Below are 17,752 nucleotides of genomic sequence, written 5' to 3' on the forward strand. Positions count from 1 at the left end.
CAGAGGGAAATTGAAGGGTTTAACACATGCCTGAGAAACTACTCTCTCTTAGATCTCACCAGCTCCACAGTGGAAGAGATACTGTAGTAGAACTGCAATGTTACTAATTGCTAATGGCCATTGATGAAGAGTTAGAAAGGACTAGGTCATCAAATACAGTGCATGACAAACAAATAGTACATCCCAGAGACAGAGCCTCTAGAGCACCCCCTGCTGGAAAGAGCTTGCAGTCTTCAAAGGTGCCACTGGTTATGGGACACCAAACCTGTGTATCAGTGCAAGAAATAAGCAACCTCTAGATGTACACAAACAAGTTTCCTACATTCTTGTAATCCCTGTACTAAACTGAAAGAGAGATTGGCAAATACTAGTAGTTGCCTAGGTAAAATTACATAACATGCTTTATGGTATCAGTGACTGACTGGACAGTGGTGGGATTGCTCACCCTGGCAGCTGCGTCCATTGGGGGCTAGTGTGTAGCCTGTGTCAGGACACGAGCAGTGGAAGCTCCCCGGACTGTTGTGACAGCGATAGGAGCAGATGTGCCCCCCAGTGGGAAGTGCACACTCGTCAATATCTGGAAAACAGAGCAACCCAATAAGAGTGAAGAGGCGCTCAGAGGTGGAGCGCTCGAGGCAAGATATCCCTTCCCTCTTGTTGCAACAGGATATTCAAAAATTGAACAAACAAACTAATTGTGGACATCTCCTATGGTGTGTGAGAGGTGACCAATCCATAGCTAGCTTACCCTCACAGGTGATGCCATCTACATCGCTGAGCTGGTATCCACGGCGACAATAGCACTGGTAGGAGCCATAGACATTGGCACACTCTTGGCTACAAGGGTTGCTCTCACACTCATTAACATCTACACACAATAATATCACATGAAGTTAATGAATGACTAAAACATATAGGCATACTATACAGAAACAAAATGTCCAATTACACAGCGTCTAGTAACAATTACAATGATATTGTGATATTTACATATAAAAATGTCTTATTCAGAAGGTGACACTGGGAATGTGAGACAGGACAATTACACCATTACATACAGTTAAGGTTTCTGGTTCTTTGAAGCACCCCTTACCATCACAATTTCTGCCATCACTGGAGAGTTTGAAGCCTGTGGTACAGCTGCATTTGTAGGACCCGAGAATATTTTCACACTTGTGGGCACACAGGCGGCCAGGATAGTGCCTGCACTCATTGATGTCTGAGTTGCAAAGGTAAATAAAGGCAGGTTAACATGCCAGTTACAGCACAAACACATGGAAGGGATGACTAATGGAGCACTCCTTACCTTCACAGACCCTGGAGATGCTGTTGAAGATGTAGCCACTGCGACACTCACAGCGATATGAGCCCACCAGGTTAATACAGCCATGGCCAGCACAGGAACCATCAGGTTGTTTGCACTCATCAATGTCTGACACACAACACATGATAAACAGCTCAATAATTGTCGTAAGAATGACTGGAGAGATCTAATGTATAATTTAGAAGTATGTTTCCATGATAACAAAGAGGTGTGTTATAGAGTGTGGCCCTCTTTTAGCAGCTGAAGGGACCTGGTATCTGACTCACCCACACATCTAGTGCCCTCTTCGTTGAGGTGGTACCCACGTCCACAGCTTACAGAGTTTCTCTGGCAGGTGTAGGAGCCCACGGTGTTGAAGCACATCTGTCCAGTGGGACAGGGCCCACTCTGGCTCAGGCACTCGTTAATGTCTGCCACAGAGACACACAGTCATGGAGCTTCAGGTGCTAAATTACATATCCATACATCCATTTAACGCATTCAATTGCAGCAGGTGATTAAAGATGTACAGAGAGGATCAATCACAAATATATTGGGAACATATAGCTGTGTGTTATCCTTCCTGTATTCATTTATCCATTATAAAGTGACAGTGTGGCAGCAAATACAGAATATTATACATATATATATAATAATTAATATTTTGTTAAGGCAATCTGTGGTACACTCATCCAGTCAGTGTTTGCATAATGTTTGCCTAATGCTTGTTTTATTGAATAATGTGATTACTATAATGTTTCTTTGTACAGTATAGACAAGTATTTGACAAGGTCAAAGAATTATCAGAGCAAGAAGGACTAATGCATGCACTATGACAACATAGGTCTATTTGCTTTGACTGAGCATGGTGGATATTAATGATTTTTTGGAAGCCTTGAATGTAGAGACTCCTGACTCCTGAGCTCTTCCCTCACCAATGCAGCTGCCCAGGGCGTCCTGTATGTAGCCATCTCCACACTGCACTTTGGGCCGACACCGGAACGATCCCGGAGTATTCTGGCATGCAAACTCTGCAGGACAGTTATGTGTACCAGTCTCGCATTCATCAATGTCTAGAGGTAAATCAACAAAACAGCGGGGTTTTAGTTTGAGCGCTCAGAAATTAGTTAAGCATAGCCATCAAATGAAGAAGAATCAAATTAAATGAGAATTTTCAGATTGATATACAATTTACACTGATCATAAAAATTAAGTACCTGAAATTACCCTGAACGTTTTGTATTGGCTCATATAACAGTGTATTAACAGTATTGGTGTACTGGAGAGAACCCCATTTTGTGTTTTGGGTATAGGTATTTTGGGTTAAAGTAAAGTACTAACTCCAAACCCACTTCACATGGGACACAGCCATTGTCCAGTTTACTGTGGTCTTTTTACCAGCAGGTGGCAGCACTGAAACAGACCTTTGCATTGGTTGCTGTCGGTTAGCTCGTAGCCCGTGCCACAGCTGACATCACGTTGGCAGCGGTATGAGCCCAGCGTGTTGATGCATCGCTCCCCGGGCCGACAGCTGTAACTGCCCAGCAGACACTCGTTTATATCTGCGCCGGAGAAGACAAATACTCGACCTAATCAATCACACACTAGTGACAAATACTCGACCTAATCAATCACACGCTAGTGACAAATACTCAACCTAATCAATCACACGGTGTTTATTTTAGAGAAATTACACTTTTTGAACTTGCAGTACACTGAGAAGAGGGATGATGCTGTAATTTTACAAATTACTGCATTAGATCTTCAAAGTTCACAGAGCTCCAATCACAGCCTCTCTTAGTAATATGTTTATTAGCACTTAGGAGTAGTGATGTGTTTTATCATCAAGAAGAGGAAGTCAGGAAGTCTAACTTTGCTATAATGTCTGAGGTCAGGGCAAGCATGTCATTGGCCTCGGGTGTTACATGAGGTTACTATTGGGGCATGTATGTGTGTGATCCTCGGTAAGCTTGTAAAAATAACTGGGAGTTGAAGAGGAAGTCGTCTCACTTACCTTCACAGGCTTTCCCATCTGGTTTGAGTTTAAACCCTGCATGGCAGGCACAGGTGCCATTACCTTCACACTTCTGACCACACTTAGCCTCTGCCAGTCCAATAGAAAGGCATGCATCCATGGCCACATGTAGAGAGAGGGAGACGGAAGACAGAGAGTACGACATTTCAAAATAAGATTCCAGAAGACACCCCCTCCCTCATGTTGCTCTACTCGCTACACTTTACAAAGTAGCTTACCTTTGCACAGCTCGTTGGGCTCTGAGAGGTCTGCAGAGTCAGATCCCGTGCCTGAGACTATATGGAGAGAGTGGTGTCAGCATGGATGTCCTGGTAATAGCCTAGGCTACCACTAGAGGTCAGACTACAGTTGACAAATGTCTGGAATTTGGTTTAGTCTCTAAGATGTACAACTCAGGGCATTAAACTACTACTGAGTCAATTATTCACGGGAGATCTTTATAGTATTCTTTAGGTCATCTCCATGCATTTCATCTCTGGAGTAGAGTTTTCTGTCACCAGTCAACACACACTGCAATGGTATTTTCCCTGGGGTCAGTATTGGTCTGAGCCCTTACAAGTGAATCTCTGACAGCATGCTTGATTCGTATACACTGTTGCCTAGCGACTTGTGTAGAGCGTTAGAGCCCCTAACCCTGTGAAGAGTTGTTGTCCTGGGCGTCACCTGGCAGGGTGTACAACTCAGGGCATTAAACTACTACTTGTGTAGAGCGTTAGAGCCCCTAACCCTGTGGAGAGTTGTTGTCCTGGGCGTCACCTGGCAGGGTGCACAACTCAGGGCATTAAACTACTACTTGTGTAGAGCGTTAGAGCCCCTAACCCTGTGGAGAGCTGTTGTCCCACCTGGCAGGCACACCTGACAGGGTGCCCCTAACAACTCAGGGCATTAAACTACTACTTGTGTAGAGCGTTAGAGCCCCTAACCCTGTGAAGAGTTGTTGTCCTGGGCGTCACCTGACAGGGTGCACAACTCAGGGAATTAAACTACTACTTGTGTAGAGCGTTAGAGCCCCTAACCCTGTGGAGAGCTGTTGTCCTGGGCGTCACCTGACAGGGTGCCGTTGCCCTCCAGCTCCGGGCTCCCATAATTGCAGCAGGCGCGGGACACCAGGCCACACTGGTAGCTCACGGAGAGACTGTGGTCACAGGCCATGCCCGTCTCCTGCGCTGCCTTCCCTAGCAAGCAGCAGTCGCAGCACATCTGAGGGGTGCAGAGGGGGGAGATAAGGGTGGAGGAGGCACAAGTTCAAACCAGCCACTCGTGACATCACTCTCATTCATGCTCATATGGACCCTTTCAGGAGAGTTCCATTATCAGCATCATAGTTGGCCCCACAAGGCTTCCGATTTAACATTCCATATGTTATCTTAATGCAGAGGAAGTAGATTGGGGCCCAAATAGAATGTTCAAGCATTGTTTGTGTTTACCTTGTTGAAAGGGTCTATACCTATCATAAGCAGTCAAGAACTGTGGCATGCACTCTCGTTATCCTTAACAGGGCTGACACACTGTGTCTGGCGTCCGTCCTCAATGTTGAGTGAAGCTGTCCAGATGCTACTGAGTGGTAATGAGTGGCAATGAGCAACATACATAGACCACAGTAATCACATTAGGGATACAGAGCACCAGGTTATTAACCTGGTTTCTACAGAGCACCCGGTTATTAACCTGGTTTCCTGTGCATGACACAAAGCCGTGAGCCCACAGAACACTACGGTTCAGATTTATATCCGACACCGACAGCTACACGTTCCAGTGCTGTTCTGTGCAACGTGTTTCATCCTGCTTAGTGTAAACACAGGCAGGAACAATCGCTCTTGTCCTGACACAGCACATCCGCTCTAGGTGAGCACAATTTAAAGTGTACAGACAATCTCTGGCAGGCTGCACAAATTCCCTTGTTTCTGTTTTGCCTTATTTACAGTTTAATGGAGGTGCATCCTATTATAGCCTCCCTCCCCAAATACACACACACATGTAGTTTATGTTGGAGTTACGAAAAGGAGCAGGGAGTTCCATATTTCATCGCTCACCTTAGCAGTCTTTGCCTCACAGGTGCTGCCTGTGAGAAGGGCCTCGCAGGCACCTTGGTCCTTGGCCATGTTTATGCCACTAGTGCAGCTGGTGTCCTCCAGCACTGCTGCACAGCACTGCTCCTGGGCTATTCTGTCACGACACACACACACACACACACACACACACACAGACACAGAGAGAGAGAGAGACGGAGAAAGGGATGGAATGAGAGAGAGAAAAAGAGAAACACAACAAAAGTCAAAAGAAAACAAACAAGGAACAATAACAAGACTAGCCAGTCTGACACTGTGATACTTTCAGCAGTTGCGAAAGACTCGTGGTGTTTACTTTCCATTGTTTTTCCCTTTCGCACTGCATCACGTCTCCCCAAGGAGAGGTCTTCCAAAACCACAGGACTCGTTTTTATGAAGACGACAACTGTGAGCAGTGAATTGGCCCTCTACAACTAGAGTGCCTCTGACAGCCCCCATGCACCCATGAGCCAAGCTCCATGGACCTCTCGTCTACTCATCAGGTTGAGCATGAGCCAAGCTCCATGGGTCAGTGGACCTCTCGTCTACTCATCAGGTTGAGCTTGAACCTGAGGCCAGCGTGTGGTCTGTAGTTCACCGCCAGCCTCTCGCAGCCCGACGGACACAAGGGGACACTCACTCCTGCTCTTGTCCAATCCAAAGTGCCTCTTTATCGAGCCGTACAGGAAAGCTTTCCATATAAACGGGGGATCGTTCTTTAGCCACAACAGAGCCTTTTAAGGGCACAGGCATGGGCTGCTGTTTTTCTTTTCACTGCTTGTCTTCGTTTTCTTTTTGCCTCATTTTTTTCCTCCTCATGTGTCTGAAATAATCCTCAGATTTCCTGTTATTGCTCCTTTCAGCCCTCTCTTTGACTATAGTTTCACCTCCTAGGTATTTCCTGGATTTGGAAATACCCCCTTGCTAAACCCCCTCCCACAAAAACCATACAACCATCCCCCACCCAGTACTCTCACTACTCTACTCTGAACAAATTCTAAATCCTGCTGCTTTCCAAAAGAAACACTTTTGCTGGTGGCAGGCGGATTGGGTGACTGATTTGGTTTGCAATCGCCCAGACCCATGTGCCACCACATCTCCTCCAGTTACTCCCTATTATTGCTGTTCCTGCTCCAGTTACTGCATCTCCTGGACTTGCAGAGGACAAATGATGTGGTGCTGGCTGGTCGTCTTCCTCATGGAGGTTTAAGCTGTGTCGGAGGATCAAAGACGCGGTGGGCCACCAGGTAACAGAGTGGGTGTGTGGGTATGAAAGCGTCACCACTGACCTGCAGGTAGTGGACTCGGAGATGAGTGGCAGGCTTGAGCAGTCCTGACTCTCCTGGCCTCGGTCTCGTCCGTCCTTACAGCAATCCTCCATGGATATGGGGTCTCTGCTCTCTGAGGCACGAATGTGAAATGCGTTGGAAAGGACAAATAAAACAGGTTCATATTATCACTGATTACATTTGGAAGCTCTTTGAAATTCCATTCAGAAAGTTGTTCCCTAGGGCTAATTTGCATCAACCATCTGGATTTGCTGATTTGGACTGTGTTTTCTGTCCAGGGTGAAAGAACTGATAGAGGAAATCAGATGGCTCAGCGAATCAAAATGGATTGAGGATGAGTATATTAAAAAAACATGGGTACTGAAAGATACAAAAAATAAAATGTACAAGCTTTAGGAACTAAGGGAAATTTACTTCAAAGACCAGATTAATAATATGTTATGGAGACATGAAGCCACAGTCCTTCAATGTTTTGAACTCATCTGTATTGGTTTTCTCATATGAAGTGGTGAGAGCCTCCTTTGTTAGAGTGTGTTTGAAATATGCTTATATGCCATGACTTGCCTTGCCTGTGAGATTCCAAGTATATCATCGCGGGTAATCAGTGGGCTGAACACAGGGCATCCCTTTCTCTGGAACAGTCAGACACTCCCAACTCAAACAATCCCAAGCCATCAAAGCCCACTGCCTGCCTAACTGAGTGATCTAGCTGTCTATAGAGAGGCGGATGGGCGAGTGCTCTTAGTTGTTCAACTCACCACACCCTTTCTGATATTTTTCTCAGGGCTGAAATTAGTACAAGAAAGAGATTGCCTTGTATCAGTCATCAATCAATGGTTCAAGATAAGCTCCATAAAAAAGACAGGCTACAGCGCCCATACCACCTACAGACCCAAGTGCCCACGGGGACCCAGGTTTGAATCCAACCTGTGGTCATTTCCTGGTCCCACCCCATCTCTCTCCCACATACTTCCTGTCTCACTCTTCACTGTCCTATCCGAATCCGAAGGCAAAAAAAAAAAAAAAAAATATTGGAAAAAAAAAAGACTGTTTAACTCCATAAAAGACTGCGAAGAATGTGAAATGGCTATAATTGATAGAGACATGTTTTGGACAATGTTAAATGTGTTTATTTCTCTCCCAATGTAGACTGTGCCTGGAAGGTTACCTGTATGCAAGCTACAGCCTACTGTAAATGTTTTCCTTGTACATATTCCCAATAAACCAAATGGTCTGGGAGAAAGTGATCTGCAGGGTCATTTAATCTGCAGAATAAGTTCAAATATCTCTCAAAGACTTGACAACAGCAAATATCTAAGGCCTCAAAACAACAACTGGCCGACTCAATCCGAACAAATAGACTCATTACGTTGTGGTTTATGTGATCCGCCAAGCTGGGAATAATTTTGGCAGATGTGTCCTTTGGACTCTTGGTCTAGGCCTCAATATAGTCTTACTGCCAAATAGGTATTATCTCTACTAAGTCTCCAAAATAAGGACCATATCTTGTGATTTTTCTCTTCTAAACATGACACAAATTGTCTTTGCTGTTCTGTTTTGGACTGTTTCCAGCCAAACTCTGGGACTGGGCTTTTCTTTGCCCCAAATGTCAAAATAAATACTGGTCTATGAAACATTTACGTTTAAGGTTACTGAACACTTAAGAAAACGGTGGTTTAGATAAAGAACTTCAGCACATACTTTGTTTACCAGAACAGTTTTATATTGTTCAGGTTAATTAAATGTAATGTGGGAAAATGCTCCATGCACAAACAAGTGGGGCCAGTCAAGAACCTTTCTACTCGTACTTTATCAACAAACAGACCAGTAAACAACACGAGTCCATGGTGTATGATGGTTAGGATTAGACTGACTGATGCATTGTGGTCATTTTAATAAGCATTAATAGTCTTTTTTTGAGAAGCATGAACACAAGACTGAACAGAAGTTTTTGCTAACCCAAGATACAGCAGAGTCTTTTTAGAGTGATGGAGTTGCTCGTGTGCTGGCAAGCACTGTGATTAAACTTTATGGAGCAAGAAATCAAGATGTAAAGAGCCGTCAAATACCCAGCATGTTACCACATGCAAACAAAATGCCACAACCGAATGAACATTTAGGTGGAAGTTTATGGGCTAGAGGGCTTTCATGTACCCCATGACAAATTGTATGATTTATCAACCTTGTTTTTCTTTCCCCAGACCATGTTATCGGTAAAATCACTTTAGGACAATGGTAAAAACCAGCCATTAAGACATGCTTGTCAGGACTGGTCGGCTTCCAGTGAGTAACAGCTGAAGCCCATACCTGGCCCCGTTAGTGACTGTGTATGCTGGTGCCAGAGTGGAGAGTTTCCCGCTCTGGGTAATAAAGCAAGAGGAGGAAATGAGGAGGCCTTTTTAACAAACCCCCTGCGAACTCTCATGTGGGATCCCTATTAGAGAGCCGCTCTCGCCACAGATAAGGGTGCACTTTACGCGCTGTGCTGAGGCCAACAACAGGGCTGTTCTTAGAAAGCAAGAGGTCACCTACAGGGATTAGTTAGGCACATAAACATTCAGCCATTTGCTGGCACCTCTTGTGCAACAGAGAAACTGCTTTTAGCTGGCTCTTCAGACTTCCTTTTGGTCTGTTATCATTAGCAGCCACCCCCTCCCACACACACACACACACACGCGCACACACACACACACACACACACACACACACCACCAGCACACCAAATTTCTTCTTGGAAATCAAAGGTTTCCTATTAAAGAGGAGGCAAGCCTCTACAAATTCAGATTTCCAGGACCAACCCCTAGACAAAGCATTAAAACTGTTCCCTTCCAAGCACTGAGTGACTAAGGCTTTTTGTGGGGGTTGACGAGAAGCAGCGGTCTCTTGCACAAGTTTTATGGAGCTTTTGTCTTGCAGATAAGTATCCTGTCCTACGCTGTTCTAATCCTACCCTACTCTGGCTGTCGAGCCCTGGAGTCATTTTTCATCGGTGATGGTCTGCAGCTCACTTATCCATCCAAACTTTTAGTAGGAGCATAACAGCCATCCCTCTTTGCTGTTGTTATTTTACCCGGCTAGACACTTTTACTCCAGCCCAAGTGATCTCACAGGCCTTCCCCCATCAGTGATGCATTGTCTGCAAAGGCTGGCTGCCACCTTGGAACGTCATTGCGATTTTTAAGGGCCACGCTGTTTGGGTCTGCACACAGCAGGCCCGCTCCGAGAGCTCGTGTGTAAACACGCCCTAATGAGTCTGGAGCAATCGCATCTCTCAGAGAGCCCCCGTCCCAGCACAGCTCCTGAATGCCCCGCTGCACAGTCCACAGCGTCCAGCACAGCTCCTGAATGCCCCGCTGCACAGTCCACAGCGTCCAGCACAGCTCCTGAATGCCCCGCTGCACAGTCCACAGTGTCCAGCAGGCCCACTGTCATCTACAATAAGTGCCGTTCTGTGGTCGGCCCATTGGTGTCAGCACGTCGCTGTGTAAATACCTTTGCCTGAGACGAAATGACAGCTGCTGATGAGATATTATTTTCACCTCAGGGGATGCCTGGCTGCTGAGGGGCCCCGTGCTGAACGAATGTCCAACCAATCAATCAGTCACTCTCTTAATGTGCACAATGCATCGCAATCATTTGAGTAGCAGTGCTATTGAGTGGTTGCAGTAGAGTGGACTGAACGTGGCAAAGGTGGCATCGGAGCCAGTCTGGAACTTCCAGAGGGGTCATCGTCATCAGTGTGGTTAGTCTGTTTCTAATTGACATTAAAGCGTGCAGTGCCATGGGGTGACCCTTGTGTCGGTCTGATTCATAGCGTGGCATTTGGAGTAGGGAACCCCACTGATAACGAGAATGTCCCCCAGTAAGCCTGGAGAACCCCTGCCCCAGAGCACAGACACTCCCACGCCTCACTGACCCTTGATGCAGTTAGAGTGTAAATCAGTCTTGATGGAATGGTTTTTCTCAATCACCTGCAACACCAGTCTGTCTCTCTCTCTCTTTCTCACCCTCTCTCTATCACTCACTTCCTCACTCTCTCAAATATCCCATGTTATATCCATATGATCTTGTATACCTCTATAAAACACCTCCATAGTTAGAAAAATGTACTCACTTAACACCAATTTAATTACAACTCACCCACACATGGTCAATATAATATTGATTAAATGAGTGGGGTTTGAGTCGTAGTGGGTAGTAGCGCTGACTTCACTTATATCCTCTGCAAAAGGACTGGATTTCGATTAATAGGATAACAGTTTTTAAATTTTAGACATATAGCCTACTTTTTTGGCGTCTTAAGTCAGCTATAGCCTACTTATATATATATGTGCTATTAAACACACTGAGACACACAAACAAACAATGTTAACAATAATTTCCTGGTGAAATTACCAGAATCTCAAAAACGACACACTTCATAGATCACAGATGTTTCAACTTAACCTCAATTAAAAGCACCAAAACATGACTAAAAAAAGGGGGAGACTTACCTTGGCCATTGAGAACTCCGTAAATAGAAAAAAGTATGAATATCAAGGGAGCCATGGAAAAAATCAAACGGGAAATCGTCTGTCTTGTAATATTCGGATGTATGAAGTTGGCTGCACGCTGCAGAGTGCTGGTTAAGGTTGCAGACGAGCGGTACGGTAAGGCAGCGTGACTGTCTCAGAGCGCCTAATTAGTCCGTTTAAGCTTAACCGGTCCCTTTAGGTGGGCGGGCTCCACAATACGCAATCAGTCATTTACAAGTATCAAGCATGCTATCATCAAACTAAAACCAACATTAAAGCTAAAACAGATATGAAACAAGCAATTCAAATCCTACTGAAAACCTGTTTTGACTTTTGTAGCGAATAAAGTTCCCCTCCCTTGGATAAAATAAGGACATTGCAGGACTCAAGAGCCATGTTGATTTAAGCGACATATTCGTTTGATTGGTATCTAACTCTGAAACGCTCTTTGGCTGTGTCGCCATAATCCTACTGATTATTGAACATCTGGAGTGGGTCTGTGGCGATTCAAAATGTGTTGTGGTTTTCTCCAGACGGCAGTGTAATAAATATTTAAACATTTTTGGTTAGGTGAAATGTGAAGTATGTAATGCATATTCCATATTTTGTAATATTTACGATCTTTCACAGTAGACAATTTTGTGTAATTACTCGCCACAATATTTTCGGCTGACGAAACTCTCCCTCAAGGAAGCTGATTGATTTTATTGAATCCTCCCAGACGTCTTTGTGGTGAGCCTCTGCTTTCATCGAACCAATGCGCTAGGGAAGTAGTCGCAGACATGTGGAAAAGGCAGAACCAATGCGCTAGGGAAGTAGTCGCAGACATGTGGAAAAGGCAGTTCTAGACTTTTCCCCAGACTTCTCAACTTTCTGCAACACTTTATAAGACGCAGAGACAGAAACTGTTTTTATTATCTAGTTTGTGCAGGTATTGACACCAGGTCAATGTCCTTTTTGTCTCGGGAGATATTGGGGGTACTGTGTGTTTATGAAATATTATAAAACCAAAAAAAAAGAATTAAAATATTTTATGTTGTGGACAGACGCCGGACTAGTCGTGTATCATCACCACTCTTTCCAGGTGGAGGGACTAAGTAGGATTGCAAGGGGACATTATAAACAGTTTTTATACCATCGAAGTCTGCTGTTTCAATCACCCTTTTGGTTCTGGGCAAGGTGACAGAGCTGAAAGTAAGCCACACACACTAATCAAAGCCACATGTCTTTTCTATAAAGAAGCCTCGGATGAAACATCTTTTTCAAATTGCCAACTGCTCATGGAACTGTAGGCTACTGTAAACTAAACTATATTTTAAGGTAACAAATCACATACTACACCTGTGAATGATTCAATTTTCCTAAAATGTCAATGCATATTTAGGGTGCTAAACTTGATTTCAGATACACACAGGAGAGCTGTTAAATTGTACCATGTGCTATAGGTAGGGAATTTTCCACAGGGGCCAATCAACACCCAAACATATTTAACATTACACAATATGATGTGATGCTGTGGCAGTCGCAAACACGCCTCATGCTGTACTCAGGATCCATAAAGGACCTCCTTAATGATACCACATGCGCTGGCAGTAGCCTGAATGCCCAACTAAAGCAACAAAAACAAAGCAACCTTTGTGTTTTTCCTAATGCTGATCTTCATGTCAAAAAGGGATGTTTTACTGTTCTACAAACAAAAGCTACATATTTCAGTTGTGACTGTCCTCACTCCAAGCGTCACATCTTGCATTAGCTCTACCAGAGGTACAGTAGCACATGTGCATATGTTGGAAAGGTCCCTTTGGAACAGTGAGGGCAGAGACCTCCTTTGTTTTAATGTTGAGGTTCAAAATGGCCAAGATAAGTGAATATACTGTAACTAACACACTGAAAGAAGAGCAATGCAGTATCAGTAAAAAAAACACGATTACTGACAGTTTAACATTATTACTTTGAAATACACGAGCAGCTCTTCCAAGACTAATGACACTGATGATGAAGGATAAGCATACCAGCAGCTAGTGAAATTAATGAATGAACATTTCCGTCCAAGGCAATTTCAGACCATACAGATATAGTAGTCTGATTTACCCTAAAATAAGCAGCCAGAAGTCAATGGCTAAATACATAGCTTAGTTTAGCAATCAGTAGAAGCTAGAGTAAAATATCATATGAGATGGGGGAAGACTGAGAGGTCAGCTTGTCTACGCCTCTTAGTGACATTTATTATCTGAAAGAGAGTAGATGCTCAAGAGGGCCTTTCAAGATTGCCTTGGCAACAGAAATCGCTACACAGTGTGCACAGGACTTACAAGCAAGACTGAATGTCCAAGGTTGACCTCTCTAAAACCACCCCATACTCTAGATCATCACTTAACTTTCTGCCACTGGCACTCACATGTTCATGTTTGCATAGAGCATAAGGCACTGCATGCCAGTCCAATGGGGCTTCTGTTATTGGGAAAGGCTTTCCCGTAACCACAAAAGATAGAGAGGAGTGTGCAACCAACCAGTGCCAGACAAGCAATGAAAAGGAAATAGTTCTGCTCATGGTAGGGAATGGCAAATGGTGCCTGCTCACTCCCTCACTACACTACCTCTGCATAGCAAACAGAAGGAAGTAGAAGGAAGTCAGCTGTTTAGGCCATACCATAGTGCATTTGAATTAGGCAGCCCACTTTCATCAGTGACCCAATAAATTGATCTTAAAGAGAAACTCCAGTCTAACAACAACTTATTTCTGGATGATAACGAGGGTTTTGTTTTTTTGGGGGTGCAAAACAACACATATCAGTGCAGTTTTGAGTAAGACCAGACCAGAATAGGCATTTAGAACTGAATAGATCCCTTCATGGTCCACGTCACAGAAAAGGTGTGCACATGTCGGGGGTCAGAAAGCTTTCCATCCCATTGAATTGTGTGAATTGACTGAAACGTCAAGGAAACATCAAGAAAAATGCTTACTTGTACTACTTTTTTGCATGTATACATGCTGGGCTTGTCAACCGGATAGCGGTATATGTCGGGCTAATGAATCTCTGGCCACTTGCTAACGTCGTCTACCCATTCTGTTATCAGCAAAGAATCAGGCAGACAATCGCCATTAGCTAAGACTCATTTATTAAGGTACTATTCGCGGCCCTTGGGTAACAATGACAGTGAATTCATGACAGCTTAAAATGCCGGTCTATTAGCTGTGCCATTTTTCTGACCCACACACACCCAACCTAGGCCCTGGATGTTTACAAACATTGAAGGGGTCTATAGCATATAGCATAACCATTGGTGGGCAACTTCGCTACATCAAAGTAAATCATACTTTTAAGCCATTATAGGTTCAAAAATCATTACACATCTATGCTATATACAGGGTATTTAAAAAGACTGTTTGTGCATTCACCTTGTTGGCGGTTTATTTGATATCACACAGGGGCCTAACAAAAGTGGGTAACATTGATTTTGCAGCTGCTTTTGTCCAAAGTAACTTAAGGCACAGACAAGGCATTAAACTTTTATCAATATGTGTTCAGTTGGGTTCAGAGGGTACTTCAGGACAAAAGGCCATAGGGTGAAGGGGTTCCAGCTGTCTTGAGATGCACTCTTTCCATTTCAGCCTATGGGCACTGTCAGCCTCTTCAACTTAATCTTATCCTGTTTACTCCTTTAAAAGTTTCTTTGATGCTTCTGACTTATTGAAGGCCAACAACTCAACGACATTTCCCTGATAAACATTGTCTCAAGGAATCACTGTCAGGTAGCTGCTCAACCACAAATAAGATGGTGGTGAGAGATCCTTAGTCATAATCACATCACATAAAAACAGAGAGTATATTTGTTTTGATGTTCATATCAATATCATTCTCGATAGTTCCCCATTTGATTGAAAAACCATGTTTCACTGAGGAAGCCCTGACAAGGCAATTGTTACTGCAGTTTGTGGATCAAATTAAACCAGTCAGCTTGCAGAGCTGAACACCAGGAGCCAAAGTGACTGGTTTGATCAAATCGACTAGGTTTTTAACCGACAACACCCTATAAAAGCACTTGGGACAATCAGTGTAAATGCTTCTAGCAGATTTTCCATTCCAATCTGACAGAGTCTGAATTTAGACTTTTCTCTATGTGTAGCAGGAAAAAAGCAAAAGGATTGACGTCTGTGAGGTAGGATGAGATGATGAACCTGTGTGGGGGGAAATATATTTCCCCCATATCTTTTTACAGGCAACTCTAAGTGATAGCCTGTTGAACGTTTGTGCACATTAAGAATGACCCCAATGAAAACCAGCAGAAGCTCAGCACAAACCTCCACTGCTCTCCTCTTTGGGCATGACATGTGTAGTGAGATAGGAGACGATACAGAGGAGATGATACAGAGGATACTGACTTATTTTCAGTTAGTTTGTTGTAGTATTAGGGCAATTCCATGGAAAATTACATTTTTTGTAACATCCATAACGCCAATAAAATGTGATGGTATAGTATGATGTGAATGATTACATGAAATTTGAGAATTTTATTCTCTTATTCAGCTATTTTTTGGCTGAAGAATGTAAATGAGAAAAAATGCACAAAAAATGAATGCTATCATTCACATCATACAAATGCCAAGGAATTTCACTGGCGTTATGGATGTGACATTTTCCGTGGAATTGCCCATTAACCAATATTTTTAGTCCTGCTTTACCAATACTATATAGGCCATGATACTGTAGAAAATGAGGCCTGTTGGATTAGGCCACATATAATAAAGTAGAATAGATAGTAATTTAAAATTAGTGGTAGTTCTCTGTCGTTTCTCTATTGTTGGCATCTCCATGTTTTGGTCTATATGTTTTTCATCCATGATATGATCAATGAACCTTTGAAGTCAAAAGATGACTAATCAGGCCAAAAACTGAAGATGGATGTCATTACACATACTGTATATGCAACAGAAGTTTATTTTTCAAGAGGACATAAATACCCAGGTGGTCACAAGATGGCGGTGGGTTTATTTAGATATTTAAATTCTTGCCTATATCTGTGGCTCCACTTTCTTCAGAGAAAGAAGAATGTTTGGTATGGAAGAAACACCAAGATAAAAGAAAATAGTTGCCTCAATGTTCCGTTGATTTGAATGTAAATTCTTTTGATTCCTCACCTCATGAATGGTATTGAATCAATTTATCTCCTTTAAAAACCTCTTAGAATGGCTAAAAAAAGACTTAAGATTTCAATTTGTCATCTGTATGTGCCAATATACGATACAATAATGTCAAAACACTGGCAGCATCACAAGGGAGTAGAGGTTAGTAGCACCACCTGCTGGTATGTGGTAAACCTTGTCTGAAATGTCACTACAAGAGATGTGGAAAGACTTTGGGAAATCTCACTACCATTGTGAGGCAGGCAAATCATGACAGCTAATGTTATCAAATACCAGTGGTAGGATCCTTGATCAACAAGATCACTTTGAAAAATGGCCCAAAATAGTATTAACTATGTTATAATATATGGCCAGTTCCACAATAAACCATCCTTCATTTCTTGATTTTCCATAGAAGAGAAAAATAAACGTGGTCGTGGATCCTTTAATTTTCAAAAAATCACTAGTGTTTCCCAGTGTATGTGTGTATTTATCATCCATGTATACAATATGAAATGATAATTAGCATTGTCTGATTCTTGACACAATGGTACCAAATCTTCTCAGCCTGTGATGAAACCAGTCTTACAGAGAGGCTACCCCGGGCATGTAACTGAAGCGCTGCGTTTGCGTTGCGTCTGCTGCAACAATTCATTTCCACTATGATCAATGGAACTGGCTACACCAGTTAAAAAAACATTAAAAAAAATAGACCAGTCTTTTAAAATTGTTTTTATGCATCGCAAATGGAACGCTTCAGTTACAGGCCCGGTGTGGCCTCCCTGTTCGGCCTTTTTGATGAAACCACAGACTGAATGATTTGTGACTGACCTGCACCTGATCTTACAGTAAAAGAAACACTACCATATAAGGTCCCCAAATAATGCCCCATAATAACAAACAGGTCAAGGCCCTGGTTGACCAAAGCACGATTGAGATCTGAGGGGTTCTTGCAGAGCTTGCGGCTCTTCCTAATCTATCCTTGCCACTTTTTCATTCCATTGACCCTCCCCCGGAAGGATTTAATAAGAAACAGCCTGCGTCCAAACTCTGGGTCTCTTGGATGTGGGAAATTGCTGCAGTTGAGGTCACCTTTTAAACAGCGATAATCTTCTGGAGGGCAGTCTACTCCTTTTGAAGCAAACCTTGCCTTGTCTTGCCATGTTTGTGTCACTCAGCGGTGGGCCATTAACGACTGAAACTATTTGCCAGTGCAGTGTAGAGCCAGGAGCACCACTAGACCCTGCAAGTCAAGTTAAAGGCTTAGCCCCTCACCTCCCCGCTCTCCAGCCAGCACCATCACTCTGGCCCGTTACACTGTGCAAGAGCTGACTCATGCAGCAACCACTCATTAAAACCCAAAGGTTTAGCAACATTCCTACTAAATGACATTGCATTACTATGCTGGCTACAAATTATGAGAAAAATAAGACTAAAT

At 43.4% G+C, this 17,752-nt stretch overlaps 1 protein-coding gene across 3 annotated transcripts in view; it reads right to left on the reverse strand.

The window, feature by feature from the left end:
• Positions 1–11,367, reverse strand: part of fbln1 (fibulin 1) — a 28,320-nt gene extending 16,953 nt beyond the window's left edge. Inside the window, exons 1-13 of one of the 3 annotated variants that reach the window (XM_048257598.1) lie at positions 11,169–11,367; positions 6,676–6,787; positions 5,372–5,504; positions 4,355–4,538; positions 3,557–3,613; positions 3,318–3,407; positions 2,728–2,865; positions 2,239–2,376; positions 1,591–1,734; positions 1,307–1,432; positions 1,094–1,219; positions 749–868; positions 446–577 (exon numbers count right to left, since the gene is read on the reverse strand). In XM_048257598.1, the coding sequence (XP_048113555.1) occupies positions 446–577; positions 749–868; positions 1,094–1,219; positions 1,307–1,432; positions 1,591–1,734; positions 2,239–2,376; positions 2,728–2,865; positions 3,318–3,407; positions 3,557–3,613; positions 4,355–4,538; positions 5,372–5,504; positions 6,676–6,787; positions 11,169–11,223 (1,555 nt within the window). In that variant the 5' untranslated portion in view covers positions 11,224–11,367. The remainder of the gene's footprint in view (positions 1–445; positions 578–748; positions 869–1,093; positions 1,220–1,306; positions 1,433–1,590; positions 1,735–2,238; positions 2,377–2,727; positions 2,866–3,317; positions 3,408–3,556; positions 3,614–4,354; positions 4,539–5,371; positions 5,505–6,675; positions 6,788–11,168) is intronic. The other 2 variants (XM_048257599.1, XM_048257600.1) reach the window with 2 other exon arrangements.
• Between the last annotated feature and the right edge of the window lie 6,385 nt (positions 11,368–17,752).

Source organism: Alosa alosa, chromosome 11, assembly GCF_017589495.1.
Source record: "Alosa alosa isolate M-15738 ecotype Scorff River chromosome 11, AALO_Geno_1.1, whole genome shotgun sequence".
Lineage (NCBI taxonomy): Eukaryota > Metazoa > Chordata > Actinopteri > Clupeiformes > Clupeidae > Alosa > Alosa alosa.